General features: G+C 37.6%; 1 protein-coding gene across 2 annotated transcripts in view; it reads left to right on the forward strand.

Moving 5' to 3' along the window:
- Surf4 (Surfeit locus protein 4) overlaps positions 1-15,011 on the forward strand; it is a 73,617-nt gene that overhangs the window by 336 nt on the left and 58,270 nt on the right. For both annotated transcript variants that reach the window (XR_011333493.1, XM_069833414.1), the window contains exon 2: positions 116-379. Coding sequence is in view for 1 of the 2 variants with exons in the window: in XM_069833414.1 (XP_069689515.1) it covers positions 116-379 (264 nt within the window). In the remaining variant the exon portion in view is untranslated. The remainder of the gene's footprint in view (positions 1-115; positions 380-15,011) is intronic.

Raw genomic sequence — 15,011 nt, forward strand, 5'->3', positions numbered from 1 at the left:
TTTATATATTTAGATGAAAGTGAAAAACGTATAACGTGGGTACGTCATATGTCCCACTTCAGTGTTTTGTTAATGAACAGTGGATATAATTTAGCTCTTTTTTTTTTTCTGACAGGTATTGAGACATGGTAAACATGTCTTACCAACAATAGCAAGGTTGTGCCTCATTTCAACATTCCTTGAAGATGGCATTAGAATGTGGGTCCAATGGTCTGAACAGCGGGAGTACATGGACATGTCTTGGGGATGCGGGAAAGTTCTGGCAACAATATTTGTTTTGGTTAATTTGATTGGACAGCTTGGAGGATGTGTGATGGTTATAGGGAGGTTTAAAGTTACAATTGCTTGTGGAGTGTTATTCTTCATCGTCGTATTACAGGTGAGTAAAGCTACATTAAAAACTGACATAAAACTGTAAGAATGGCACAAGTGGACGTCAGGCTCATTATTGTTTCAGGTGTAACTAACGCTGAGGTAGTTCCTGTGATTTCGAAAGTGAAAATCGTTGAATTAAGTAATAACGGCCACGAAAGTAACGTCACCTCGATATTCTCTGGACTAACCCACTAACCTTGTCACATACATCGGGTTATCTAATCCGTGTAACGAATCTTAGAACGTACCAAAGTCTAAACTAACCAATCCTAACCTGTCACACATTCGTATATACAAGGTGTAAAAAAGGAAAAGGTATCCCCGTAACATGCCATGAAGGCACTTGGGGGGGGGGGCATGGAGGTAGAGCCCCATGCTTTCCATGACCTCGGCACTAGAATGAGGTGGTGTGATCGGCACCACGCTCTGACCGCCTTTTACCCCCGGGAAAGACCCGGTACTCAATTTTATAGGAGGCTGAGTGAACCTCGGGGCCGTTCTGAAAGTTTGGCAACGAGAAAAAAATCCTGTCATCACCTGGGATCGAACCCCGGACCTTCCAGTCCGTAGCCAGCTGCTCTACCAACTGAGCTACCCGGCCGCCCATATACAAGGTGTATAAGTAGAATAAGAAAGGAACTACCTTGGCACTAGTTTAACCATCTTTTCTATGGGAGAATATTTACTTGTAAACAAGCGTTGAGTGACTTCCGCTGGATTTGGAATAGACACGAACTGACTTGAACTGTCAACATAGAAAACAAAAAAAAAATCACTATCTGTTCAAGAGCGTCACACTCAATCGCTTTCACCTTCATCTTGACAATAGTAAAAGCCTGAACTAACCTAACCTGTCACTAAAATCCTAAACTAACCTAACCTGACTTGTCACAGATTCGCCTATACAAGGCATAACAAAAGCCTAAAATATCCTAATCTAATCTGTCACAGTTTCGTATATGCAAAGCATAATAAAAGCCTAAACTAACCTAGTAACCTGTCACTAAAATCCTAAACTAACCTAATCTAACCTAACCTGTCACAGATTTGCCTATACAAGGCATAACAAAACCCTAAACTACCGTAACCTAACCTGTCACAGATAAATACGCAAGGCATAATAAAAGTGTAAACTAACCTAACCTGTCATAACACTCCATTTTCTTACCCCTACACACTTACCTAAGGTATGAAAATGGCCGAATTTTTACTCCGCTGGAACATTACAAACTAGCATGAAACGTTCGTAATGCCTCGTAAGTTATGTTCGTATGACATGTAAGATGACTGAAGATGCATATTATATCTGCAATAGGAAACGAAGTCACTCAACGCTCATTTAACTTTTCTGCACGAAGTACTTTTCTCTCATCTGCCTATCTAATCAATTCTTAGGGCCTACCTAAACCTATGACTGGCATAATCTTCCCTGCTCCGATTGTCAATGGAGAAAGATACTGGGCTATAACAAGGGACAATTGAGGCCAAAATAATTCCTTATCATAGCCTGGTATCTTTCTCCATTGACAATCGGAGCAGGGACGATTACGTCAGTCATAGGTTTAGGTAGGCCCTAAGAATTGATTAGATAGGCAGATAAGAGACAAGTACTTTGTGCAAAAAATGAAACAAGTGATTATTCTCCCATATAAAAGATGGCTAAACTAGTGCTTCAGGTCATTTCATGTTCCGGATAAAGACACATAATTTAAAGTACTGTTACCTGAGAAATAAAGTTGTGATTGACACTGCGTAGATGACCTCGCATGTGTGGAGGCTCGGCATCACCTTGCCCAATCACAATTTATGAATATTCTATGACTCATGGGTGGCTCATTCACACTTATCAAGTAGCTTGAGTCAAATGACTTGATTTCACGAAATTTAAAAATGTAAATAGTGTTTCAAGTTGAGTAGCAGGTTGAATTCAAGTTGAAGATGATTCCCTTTCTGCTTTCTACCCGAGTTGAAAGAACACTTTAAATAACTTGATGAGTATGAACGTCACTTGATAACTTGAATTCAAGGGAAAAACGCACGAATTCAGATTGACATGTATTTTAAGCACGGTAAATTAGTCTAACTTAACTTTTGATTGTTTTTTCTATTGTACTGGAAAGTAAAGATAATAGGAAACAGTGACCAAAGTACATGAGTTTCTGGAGTTGTATAAAACTCGTGAAGGCCTGTGGAATATAGAGAATGCTAAGTATCGTGACAGAAATGCAAGGTAATCTGCCATGAAAGAGTTAATTGGAGAAGTGAAGAGAAGAGCTTCTAATGTGGACACATCTGAGGTACGAAAGAAAATTAAAAACCATTATAACTGCATATAGAGAAGAAGTGAGGAAGACATAAAAAATTAGAAGAGTGTTTGAAGGGATGACATTTATCAGTCGAAACTGGCATGGTTCACTCAATTTACTATACTATGTCATCGAGAATTTTCTTAGTGCCGTAATGTAATCTAAAAAAGTTGTCAACCTGCCACCATCTTGGATGCTAATGTCAGGTAAACAGAGTTCTTAATGGCGGGAAAACAGTATATTGTAGGTATAGAAGAATAGAAGGGACCAGCGGAAAATTACGTAAATTGCACAAAAACTTAAATTTCGGAAATGTAAAAACGGAGTTCTGCTGTAGAATAAGTGAAACAATCAAATAGGCCTATTTAATAATTTTGTTTATGTAAATGTAATAAAATAAACAGGTCCAATTTACTGTATTTGAAAGTGATTTTTTTTTAAGCTGTTACAGTTTCCAAAAAAAATTATAATTGATATAATTAATATATAAATATAATAATTCCCGTTATTGTGTCATTCCATAGTGACACACATAGCATTTTTGAAGTAACTAACTATGATCTTCGCAGGATATTTAATTAAATACTTAGTAGTTAATGAAAAAAACATTGATTACTGTCTTTTAATATAAGCATTCCGAAATATAAACAGAAATTCTTACTGAATAGGAATAATTAATAATGTGACACACGAACATTTTCTTGCCACTTGATTTATTACCAAAACGGAAAATGCTTATATTATTGTGCTAAATGACATATATGCATTCAATTGTTCTCCAAACAATTAAGACACTTGAGTAGTACATGTAACTGCTAAATCACAAACTTAAAAAAATAACAGTGCCACTAAAAAATAAAATATTGCAAATATGTTGTGACACACGAACATTTCTGTCATGTTTGTCACTAATTGTTTTAAATGCATTATAATACATCACTTCTTGTTAAAGACTTATACACTATGCCTACAGTTCTTATTATACAAAACAATACTGCATTAGAATAACTCTTCTCGGGTTCTCAGCCTGGTGAGTTGGAGATTTGCTTCCAAGCTTTCGATGGCTAGCTCTGCCATCTTCTTCAGGGAATGAAGTGATGTGGGACCATGTCTAGCCTGTATATATGCAATAGTAGGGCTTCCCGCTGCGAGCCAATCAGGAGCTAGTTCCTAGTCCCAACCGCCAGGCGCATTCTGGTTGGTGGAAGCGGTAGCCAATCAGGAGCTAGTTGCTGGTCCCTACTGTCTGCTGGGTGCTGATAGTCTAAGCGTGTTGATGGCAGGTTTCCATGCTGTACGCAGCTGTAGACCCCCGTCTCTGTTGAAATTATTGCCATGTAGCTGGATTTCGATGGCTTCCTTGATAACCAAGTCCCATTAACCTGATGTCTTGTCCAAGATGGTGGTGGCGCCGAAATCTATCTTGTGACCAGTTTCTAGGCTGTGTTGGGCTACTGCAGACTTATCGAGGTAATATAGTCTTATGCTGCATTGATGTTCCTTGCAGCGTTCCATAATGGTGCGTCCCGTCTGCCCGATGTAGCACTTCCCACACTCACAAGGTATTTTGTAGACACCAGGTGTCCTAAGACCAAGATCGTTCTTAGCTGGTCTCAGCAAGTTCTGAATCTTTGTGGGCGGCTTATGGATGGTCCTAATCCCGTGTTTTCTTAGCAGTCTGCCAATCTTGCCCGCAATGGGGCCATAGAACGGGATGTATGCCATGCCCTTCGTCTCCTCTTGTTCCTCGGCAGGTGGTTTGTCCGAAAAGGCCCTTCTGAGGGCCAAGCCGATTTCCCTGTTGCCGAAGTTGTTCTGTTGGAATGTCTTATGTAGGTGACGGATCTCAGAAGGGAGACTCTCTTTGTCCGAAATCCCTCTCGCTCTGTGCAGAAGAGTCGACAGGACCGTTCATTTCTGTGCCGGGTGGTGGTGGCTGCATCCATTCAGATATAGATCGGTATATGTAGGTTTCCTGTATACGCTGTGACCCAGTGTGCCATCTGGCTTCCTGGAGATGAGAATGTCTAAGAAGGGGAGACAGTCGTCTTTTTCCACTTCTTTCGGGTGGATATTGTTCAGGTATTCTTGGAATTCCTGATGTTTTGCTTCTCCATGAGGCCAGATTACCAAAGTGTCATCTACATAGCGGTAGAAGTGAGCTGGTTTCAGGGGCGCATTCTCCAGGGCTCTGTACTCGAAGTCTTCCATGTACAAATTGGCTATGACTGGTGACAGATCCGATGGTGTAGCCCATGGCTACACCATCGGATTGCTCGTAATACTGCCCTTTGTACATGAAGTAAGTGGAGCTGAGTGTATGGTTAAAAAGTCCAATGACCTCAGGCGGGAAGTGAGGTCTCAATAACTCCAATGTTTCCTTGAGCGGGACTCCAGTGAAGAGGGGCACAACATCAAAACTCACCAGAATATCAGACGGATTTGTTCTGATGCTTGTAGAGTCTTGATGAACTCTGCTGAATTCTTGACATGGTGGCTGCATTTTCCCACAATAGGATTCAGAAGACTGGTAAGGTATTTGACCAACCGGTAGGTGGGAGAACCTATGGCGCTGACAATAGGTCTCAGTGGAACATCCTTTTTGTGGATTTTCAGCAACCCATAGTGTCTAGGTGGTCTCGTGGAATGTGGAGTCAAGGACTTGGTCACTTCAGCTGGCAGATTGGCCTTCTTTAGTAAGGCTGTCGTGCGCCTTTCTATGGAGCTCGTGGGATTGCAGCTGAGTGTCTTGTATGATGGATCCGCTAGTAGTTCCAGGATCTTCTCATTGTATGTGTTGGACTCCATGACGACCGAAGCGTTTCCTTTATCTGCTGGTAGTACCACAATACTTTCATCCTCTCATAATGAGCGGAATGGTCCTGTCGACTCTTCTGCACAGAGCGAGAGGGATTTCGGACAAAGAGAGTCTCCCTTCTGAGATCTGTCACCTACGTAAGACGCTCCAACAGAACAACTTCGGCAACAGGGAAAGTGGCTTGGCCCTCAGAAGGGCCTTTTCGGACAAACCACCCGCCGAAGAACAAGAGGAGATGAAGGGCATGGCATACATCCCGTTCTATGACCCCATTGTGGGCAAGATTGGCAGACTGCTAAGAAAACACGGGGTGAAGACACCTTCCATAAGCCGCCCACAAAGATCCAGAACTTGCTGAGACCAGTTAAGGACGACCTTGTTCTTAGGACACCTGGTGTCTACAAAATACCTTGTGAGTGTGAGAAATGCTACATTGGGCAGACGGGACACACCATTATGGAACGCTGCAAGGAACATCAACACAGCATAAGACTGTATTACCTCGATAAGCCTGCAGTAGCCCAACACAGCCTAGAAACTGGTCACAAGATAGATTTCGGCGCCACCACCATCTTGGACAAGACATCAGGTTACTGGGACGTGGTTATCAAGGAAGCCATCGAAATCCAACTAGATGGCAATAATTTCAACAGAGACGGGGTCTACAGCTGCGTACAGCATGGAAACCTGCCATCAACACACTTAGACCACCAGCACACGGCAGACAGTAGGGACCAGCAACTAGCTCCTGATTGGCTACCGCTTCCACCAACCAGAATGCACCTGGCGGTTGGGACTAGGAACTAGCTCCTGATTGGCTCGTAGCAGGAAGCCCTACTATTGCATATATACTGGCTAGACATGGTCCCACATCACTTCATTCCCTGAAGAAGATGGCAGAGCTAGCCATCGAAAGCTTGGAAGCTAATCTCCAACTCACCTGGCTGAGAACCCGAGAAGAGTTACTCTACATCAAACGCCGGGAAAGCCTCAAGTCATACAAACACTACATTACATAAAATACACTTTCAAATTTAAAATATCCATGGTTGTTTACAACCATATGTGATATTTCCTGTGTAATGTCATGTGACGAATACACCAATATGTCAGCCATTTGTAGTACTTCCCTTCCTTGAACATCACAGACACTTTCAATTCTTTGCCACCACAAGCTTTTGTAACTTGCCCTGTATATTTGATTTTTTTTTTGTTTTTTTACTTGGTCATTTAACGACACTGTACCAGCAACTAAGTTATTTAGTGTCAATGGGATTGGTGATAGTGAAATGAGGCCAAGGATTCACTATAGTTTACCTGACATTCGCCTTACTGTTGGAGAAAACGTCAGCAAAAACACAACCAAGTAATCAGCCCAACTTAAATTCTTGAAAATACTATTAAAAATGTTCAAAATGTATAAATATTTATGATATCAATAGAACAACTAATATAGATTTAAAAAAGGCCTATCTTTTAGAATATCTAAATGATACCTAGGGTAAGTTAATTAATATGTTAATAAATAAAGCGATTTTAAATTAATGTCAGAAATTTAGTACCATTTACCTAATATGCAATAATTACACCAATTTATTTATACATAGGCCTAGTATGGTGGCTACCTACTTACCATAAAAATTTACTGCATAAGTTTGTTTTTTATATGAAATAAATTAACATAAACCAATTTTTGTAAGTTTTTAATTCAAGGAATTAAAAAAAAAATATACGAACTTCAGGCATAAATTAAATGTTTTTTATACGAATTTTAAGCCTACACACTATATTTTTACAATAATTGTTGTTGTTTAGTCAACTGTCCAAAGACAGGTGTGAACCTCACAAGTGATACCAAGAAGGCACCACTTATGAGGCAACTGGCCAGGAGATAATGGGGTAGCATGACCACTTCCTTTCCCCTTACAACAATTTATGGAATACATATTTTCAAGAGTGTGTAACCTACAGTATATGTACATTGAAAAAAAAAAAACGCAAGGTGCGTGTACACACATACACGCACGCACACACATACAATTATCTAAATCAACAATAAGTATTTGAAATCCCACTACTAATTATGTTTAGGGGTAAAGACTTCCAATAACAACAAAAATTGCAACTGGATTTGAGGATAAACTTTAGTGACACACTAACATAACATTTTTGTTCATGTGTCACAGTCATTGTGTTACGTGTGTCACGTGTTTTTCTTGTAGAATTTGTACATAAATCAAAAGCTTGTACATATAAGAAGTTGATTGTTATGAATTTGTACATAAATCAAAAGGTTGTACATATAAGAAGTTAACTGTTATATGATGTCTCACTTTTACATTTATTAAACATTAAAAAATGAAATGGTTTTGAAGAAATATAAATAAATGTCCATTTCAGTGTGACACACGAACTCTCAACCTTTCTTTGTAATAATTGTAATAAAGCACGAAATAATCATTGTATTACGAGTTCTATGCATTATTATTATTAACAAAGGTTAGCACTTCATTATTAATTGAATTTAACATACAGAAGTAATGATTTATTTGCATAAATGGTGCTTTCAAATATGTGATTTCTAATAGATAATTTTGCGCTCTTAAACCACAGACTTCTTTGTGCTTTTTCTCCCACATACGTGTTGTTACACAACCAGTGTTGTCATATTAAAAAAAATTCGGATCATAACGAAAAAATGACATATAACAAGCAGAGATTCGTGAGATTTTTCTTTTTCTTGAAAATGTCGCATTTTCATGGAATGAACCTGTTTGCATTTTTCTTTTTTTGTGGCGGCACTAAATTTCAACATCGATATTTCAACGATAGTCAGTGGTCGATCTTGCTGGCTCAGCACCTATCGTTCAATATTAATATCAATTGTCAGATTTGCTTGATACTCGAATCATGCGTTGTTATCCTTGTAATTACTGTTGTGTTGTATCTTAGTCTTTCGGTTCAATATGTTGTACATTGTAGTTTTTTGCCTAATATAGATTATTATAGTTGAATGCATATGCGTTAAAAATTGTTTCAAGTGTTTTTCCGAATATGGAGAAAAAGGATCGGAAATGTATTTCTGTAGAAGAGAAGATGAAAATTCTACAATATGCAGATTCCCATGTGGGAACTTGCGACAGAGATGGAACTCTCTGGTTGAACATTATAATCAAGAACCAATAGAGCATCAAACTTCCTTCGAGACAAAGTGATTCCTGGCAAAAAAAAAGTAAATACATTCGTAGTTCAAAGTATGACGAGTTGGACAAACTGGTAGCAGAATGGTTAGTTTTTGTGAGGGCATTGGGTATTGCAGTTGATGACACCATACTCCGAGCAAAGGCTCTGTGAATTGCATCGAAGTTGGGCATAACGAAATTCACTGTTTCTAGCAGCTGAATAGACAGGTTGGAAACCAGGCACAACTTGTTTACGATGAAGTCTGTGGGGAAAGCAGCAGTGTGGTGCTGTAAACCATTGGAAGCAGGAAATCAAAGATGTCATTCAAGGTTATGAATCTATAAACATTTTCAATGCTGATGAAACTAGGCTTTTTTTTTTATAATATTCTTCCCAGTAAAGGGAAGGCGAGAAGTGTTTTAAAGGTGAGAATTGCCATGACAGTAAGCTGAGCAAGCAAAGATTAACTGTTTTGGTAATGGGTCGGAAAAGTTACCTCCACTAGTGATGTGAAATTAAAAAAAAAAAAAGCCACGTCCTTTCAAGAACATAAAAACTCTGCCCACCACATATGAAGCTAACTGCACAGCATGGATGACCAGCAGCATCTTCGCATCTATCATGCATGCTCTGAATGCTAAAATGGGACCACAGCAAAGAAAAATACTGTTGCTGCTGGTGTTTCATGTGAAAGTAGCAGTGTGGTGCCAGAGACTGCAGCTCAAGAATATGAAATTGGTTTTTGTCTCAGGCAAATTGCATCAGTGAGCTTCATCCTTCAGATCTGGATGTAATATATGCTTTACAATCCAATTACAAGAAGAGACTCATCAATAAAGCTGTTTTATGCATGACACTGATGTAAATGCTAGTCAAATGAGTGTGTCAGTCCTATGCGCTATGTGACCTATGCATGGCTAAATGTTACTCCTGCAACAGTGTCTAACTGCTTCCTAAAGACAGGATTTTATTTTGAGGAAGAACAAGTAGATGTGGAGGAGGAGTCCAACAACTGGTCTATGGTAGCAGAGTCGTCATCATTTGAAGAATATGTCAACATCGATACTGTTGTGATTACATCAGTGGTGTCTACTGTTGATGACATTGTTTTCAATCATCAAGGAGGCGGAGATGATGGAAAAGAAAAGGAAACAGAACCAGTGACAGTCCAAACAAGTCAAGAAGCAATGGATGCTATCACCATCTTGAGGCAGTATATTGCAAGTGCATGTGGAGAGGAGGAGGCATACAATGCTTTGTATGCAGTGGAGAGGCTTGTGGAACAAATTCAAATGCAGACAAAGATATCCCAGTTTTTTCAAATGGTGTTAATTGTAATTTATTTTGTGTTAAGATGATTACATTGTGGCCACATTAGATTGATAATGTTGAATTTTCTTGCATTTCCTGTCATTTACACTTTCCTGTAATTTACATTTCTTTTTTCCATCAGTTCTCTAAAAAAGTGTAAAAAAGGAGTTCCACTGTATTTGTAATGGTCGATGGTCATGTATTTCTAGGGTTGCCATAGGGATCAGGCAAGAATTCAGGACTCCAACTTTCCAACGCAATGTATTGTAATTACAACTTACTTTTTTTTAGTATGGTCATAAAAAATACACAGAAACTTTACAATGTGCAACAAATAACATATTAGGACTACACAATATTATACAGTTGAATTTATGATTCAGTTCATTACTTCATTCTTAATCTTAAACCAATTATATTTTTGTGAAGATGAAATCTTCTTAAGCAACACATTGTTTTGCATCAGATATTAATGAAATTGCAAGCATGTCTTCAAATTATATTGAACCATCAGAATTGCTGTAATGGATTCAAGTTTTAGCCTATTCCTGATATCTGTCCATTGCACATTCATGATAGAAAAGTTTCTTTCCTCACATACATTATGGGCAGGTAAACAGACATAGAACTGGGCAATCTTTAGTAATACTGAATATTGCTCACTATTTTTACAAGAACAGAAAAATTCCACCCATTTATTACTGGCTAGTTTTTGTATGAAATTACTGTCAGTCAGGTTCATTAAGTTTTTCTTTCACACAAACTTTATTAAACATAGTAATTAATTGAAGTGATGAATGTGCCAAGACCAGCAACAGCCAGTTCTGATGATGGCCAATACATGTTAACAAGGTAATATAAAATTTAACACGTGAAAGACACATAATACATTTTCCGAAGTGATATAATGTTAAAAGTTGTGTAATAAAGATGTATAATATGGATATTTTAATGTTTACTCCAAAAGGAAAATGTAGAAGGGAAGGTTATAGAAGTTTTTATAAACACCACAACTTTTGAGGTTAGGCATATCTATAGAACAGTGGATCCTCGAACTTTCCTTCATTATTCAGGTTCAGAAGTAATCAGGTGCTGCGAAGAAAATCAATTCCAAAGTTATAGAAGATCTGGGTGGTCACCAGTGTGGCTCAAGTGGTAGCACGTTTGCCTGCTGATCTGGAGTTGCACTCAGACATCGGTTTGATTCTCGCTTCAGTTGATTGCCTGGTTCTTCCAAGGTTTTCCTGAGTCGAATATCATATCACCAATTCCATTCATTCATAGTGTTCTGCCCAAGGGCAGGTCTTTCACTGCAAAACCAGCATTCTCCAGTCTTTCCTATGTTCTGCCTTCTTCTTAATCTCCGCATATGATCCATATATCTTCATATCGTCTATCATCTGATATCTTCTTCTGCCCTGAACTCTTCTCCCATTCACCATTACTTCTAGTACATCCTTCAGAAAGAATTTTCTTCTCAACCAGTGACACAGCCAATTTATTTTTCTCTTCCTGATCAGTTTCAGCATCATTCTTTCTTCACCACTCTTTGCTTCTTATTCTGTCTGTCCATTTCACACACCAATTCCATCTACACTAAATAACCCAGTAGTTTATACAGCATTAATAGATAACCAAACCAAGTAAAAAAAAAAATCAAATTCTGGCCATAGACCTGTTATTGCCACCAAAAAGGCAAACTGGAAAGGATACAGAGATGAGATAGAAAAAGAATTCAGTGAACCTGCTGAAGACCAAGAAGTTGATCATATGAATAAAAAATTTTGTAACCTACTTCTTAAAACAGCTAAAAGATTCATTCATCATGGTAAAGTTAAAAATTTCCAACCTTTTCGGAACAATGATTTAGAACAATTGAAAGAGGAGAGAGATGCAGCTAGAAATGTTGCAGAACAAACAAAAAAAATATATCTGATACTCAAAACTGGTCTAAAAAGTGTGCTGTGCTCAAAAAAAGAAATTAATACTGCTGCAAAAAAAATTATTTTATTAAGATTTTGCAACATGGATTGCAGGAAGGATGGTAAAAAATCCGTACATAATATAAACGTTACTGAGAACAATGTTAAATACCTTTTGTCACAATTCCAAAATACTTAGGCTACGCAAGATGCAAATATAGCATAATTATTCAATAAGCGCTATATGCGATTTATTTTTATGAGGGAACTTAGAAATAAAATAAAACAAAGTGTATTGGAATAACTTCCATACATTGGAAGAACTGAAAGACAATATAAGAAGGGAAATTGAAGCAACTTCAGAAGAAGAACTTACTAATGTGTGTTGATGCAATTTTTTTTGGAAGATGTGAGAGATATGTGACAGCACAAGGACACCATTTCCGACATCTTCTATGACAAAAGGTAGGTGGTTATTGTAATTGTAATTTGCATGAGCAATCTATGTGCTTGACTTAGAGTGCTATGACTCTTCTGACAAACAGCATGCATCCAGCCACCATGCACGGTCACACAGTCACTTGAACAAAATTGGAATTTTTTCTTCACCACTTTGTGCATTGTGCAGTCTTCAGGAAGAAATTGATGAGAATCATCTTCAGCAATGTCTAAACCCATTGTGTGTGAGAAATATTGCCTAGCAAGAGAATTAATGTCTTCATTGCCAAGAACTCAGCATTAGTTAACAACAACTTTGTGTAATTAAAAAACAGTTTGAAGTAGGCCTTCAATGGACACTTCCATTTATCTTCTTTTATTATTTTGAACTTGCAGTAATTTGATAACTGTTACATGAATGAATAAATGGACACCAGTAATAGCAAAGGAAATGAGCAGAATACATAATGTGAAATATGATATGTGAACAAATGCAAAAATAAATAGAATTACAATTAATTACAAAACAAAAGAGAAAATAACATATATTCCATAAGGGGTAAAAAATATATAATATACTGTATATTATTTTAATGTGTTAATGAACTAAGTTTAGAAATGTCGTAGTTGACTAGTTTCAGCTTGGGAGCCATCTTCAAAACTGCATGGTCCATGCATGTGTCTTCCGATATTGTTGTCCCTGTTGGGGGTGTGTTTGTTGTGTGTAGTGTGGAGTCAAATAGTGTGTGTGTTCTGAAATTCAGTTGTGTGTTGAGGATGTGTTATGGGTGTGTTTTTGTGTATCTGTATATGTGACAGTCCATGGGAAATGGGACCTTAACTTCCTCTGTGACGAAATTGATTGATCAACTGAACAAAACTATTTTTATTTGGTTTAAAAGTTCAAAATATTGTGGAAGTTATAAAATTTTAAGTTTCGGAACTTATAATTTTGAGAAACAAAACAAGCAAACAAATTTAAAGTTTAACAACGCTTGCAAAGTTTAGTATCCAGCTGTAGTGTACAGTCTCACATGATATTTTCTGTTGAATCCAGATCTGACATCAGAATTGTAATAAGCTAATTCTCATATGAAATATGTTTTTGTCTCCCCTGTAAAATGAGATCTGGGAAATTAAGATTCCTTTTCCCATGGTCTGTCACATATTTCGTATTGTCTAATGTGTTTAGTTTCTAGTTTTTCGGTTGGATATGTAGAATTTTCATGTCTGTGTCTATGTTGCTGTAGGTGTGGTTGGCGTTTGTGATGTGTTCTGCATATGTGGAAGTGTTGTGTGATTTGATTATGGCTGTGATATGTTCTTTGTACGTGTTTGAAATGTTCTGCCTGTCTGTCCGATGTAGAAGTTATTGCAGCTATTCCGTGTAAGTTTGTGTACACCACTAACACAGTACCACACCATAATAAAGAACATAATAAACAAAAACAGACACATAATACCTAACAACAAAAAACAACTAAAACAAATCACACCTGAAGCACTCAAACTAAATGCACTACCGAAAATACACAAAGAAAACATTCCCATCAGACCATTAGTAAATTAACAAAATGCACCAGCCAGCACACAAACTAACCACATACGTGGGCAGCATCATAAGAAACAACATAAAATTCGAAAAGACAGACAACAATAATAACAACATAGACCTAGTCAATAAAATAAAAGACAAACACGTTCCACACAGTACAACATTAGCTTCTTTTGACATAACTAACCTATACACAAACATACACTACAGATACTAGAACAGATGCTCAAAAACAACAACACACCACAAGAACATATCGAAGAGATCATCCACATTACAGACACCATCACAAAACAAAACCATTTCACATACAACAACAGATATTACACCACCCAAACTGGAGGCTTGCTCATGGTATCATCCATTTCCAGCATATTAGCAGAAATATTCATACACAACATAAAACAGACATACAAACTAACAAAGACAACAACAAATATGCAGACAGCATATATTGGCACAGATATGTAGACGACATACTAACACTATACAAGGAAACAAAAGACAGATTCAAAACCTGCACCAATACATAAATAAAATACTCCCAAAGCTGCACTATACATTAGAAATCGAAAACAACAAGTCCATAAACTTCGTACACATCACAATAACAAAAGTAGATTACAAACATAAACCACAAATAGAAAAGACACAACAACCACACACATACTCAACACATCCGATCACCCAACACAACACAAACATGCTGCATTTCGAGCCATGGTATATAGACTACTCAAGATACCAATGAGCCCACAAGACTACAAAGAAGAAATAAACACCATCAGATACATAGCACAAGAAAACGGATACAACCCCAACATAATAAAAAAGACGAAATATAATTACAAGAAACATAGGAACACAGCACAAACACAAGAACACAAAAAATACATCACACTAACATACGAAAGCAATAACAGGCACAAGATCGAATCTTCATTCAAGAAATTAAGCTATAACATCGCATTCAGAACACACAACACTCTACAAAAGCATCTCAACACAAAAAAAAAAAAAAAACAGAAACAAATACACCCTCACAGGTGTATACAAACTCACATGCAATAGCTGCAACAACTTCTACATCAGACAGACAGGCA

The sequence above is a fragment of the Periplaneta americana genome, chromosome 8 (assembly GCF_040183065.1).
Source record: "Periplaneta americana isolate PAMFEO1 chromosome 8, P.americana_PAMFEO1_priV1, whole genome shotgun sequence".
In the NCBI taxonomy this organism is placed as follows: domain Eukaryota; kingdom Metazoa; phylum Arthropoda; class Insecta; order Blattodea; family Blattidae; genus Periplaneta; species Periplaneta americana.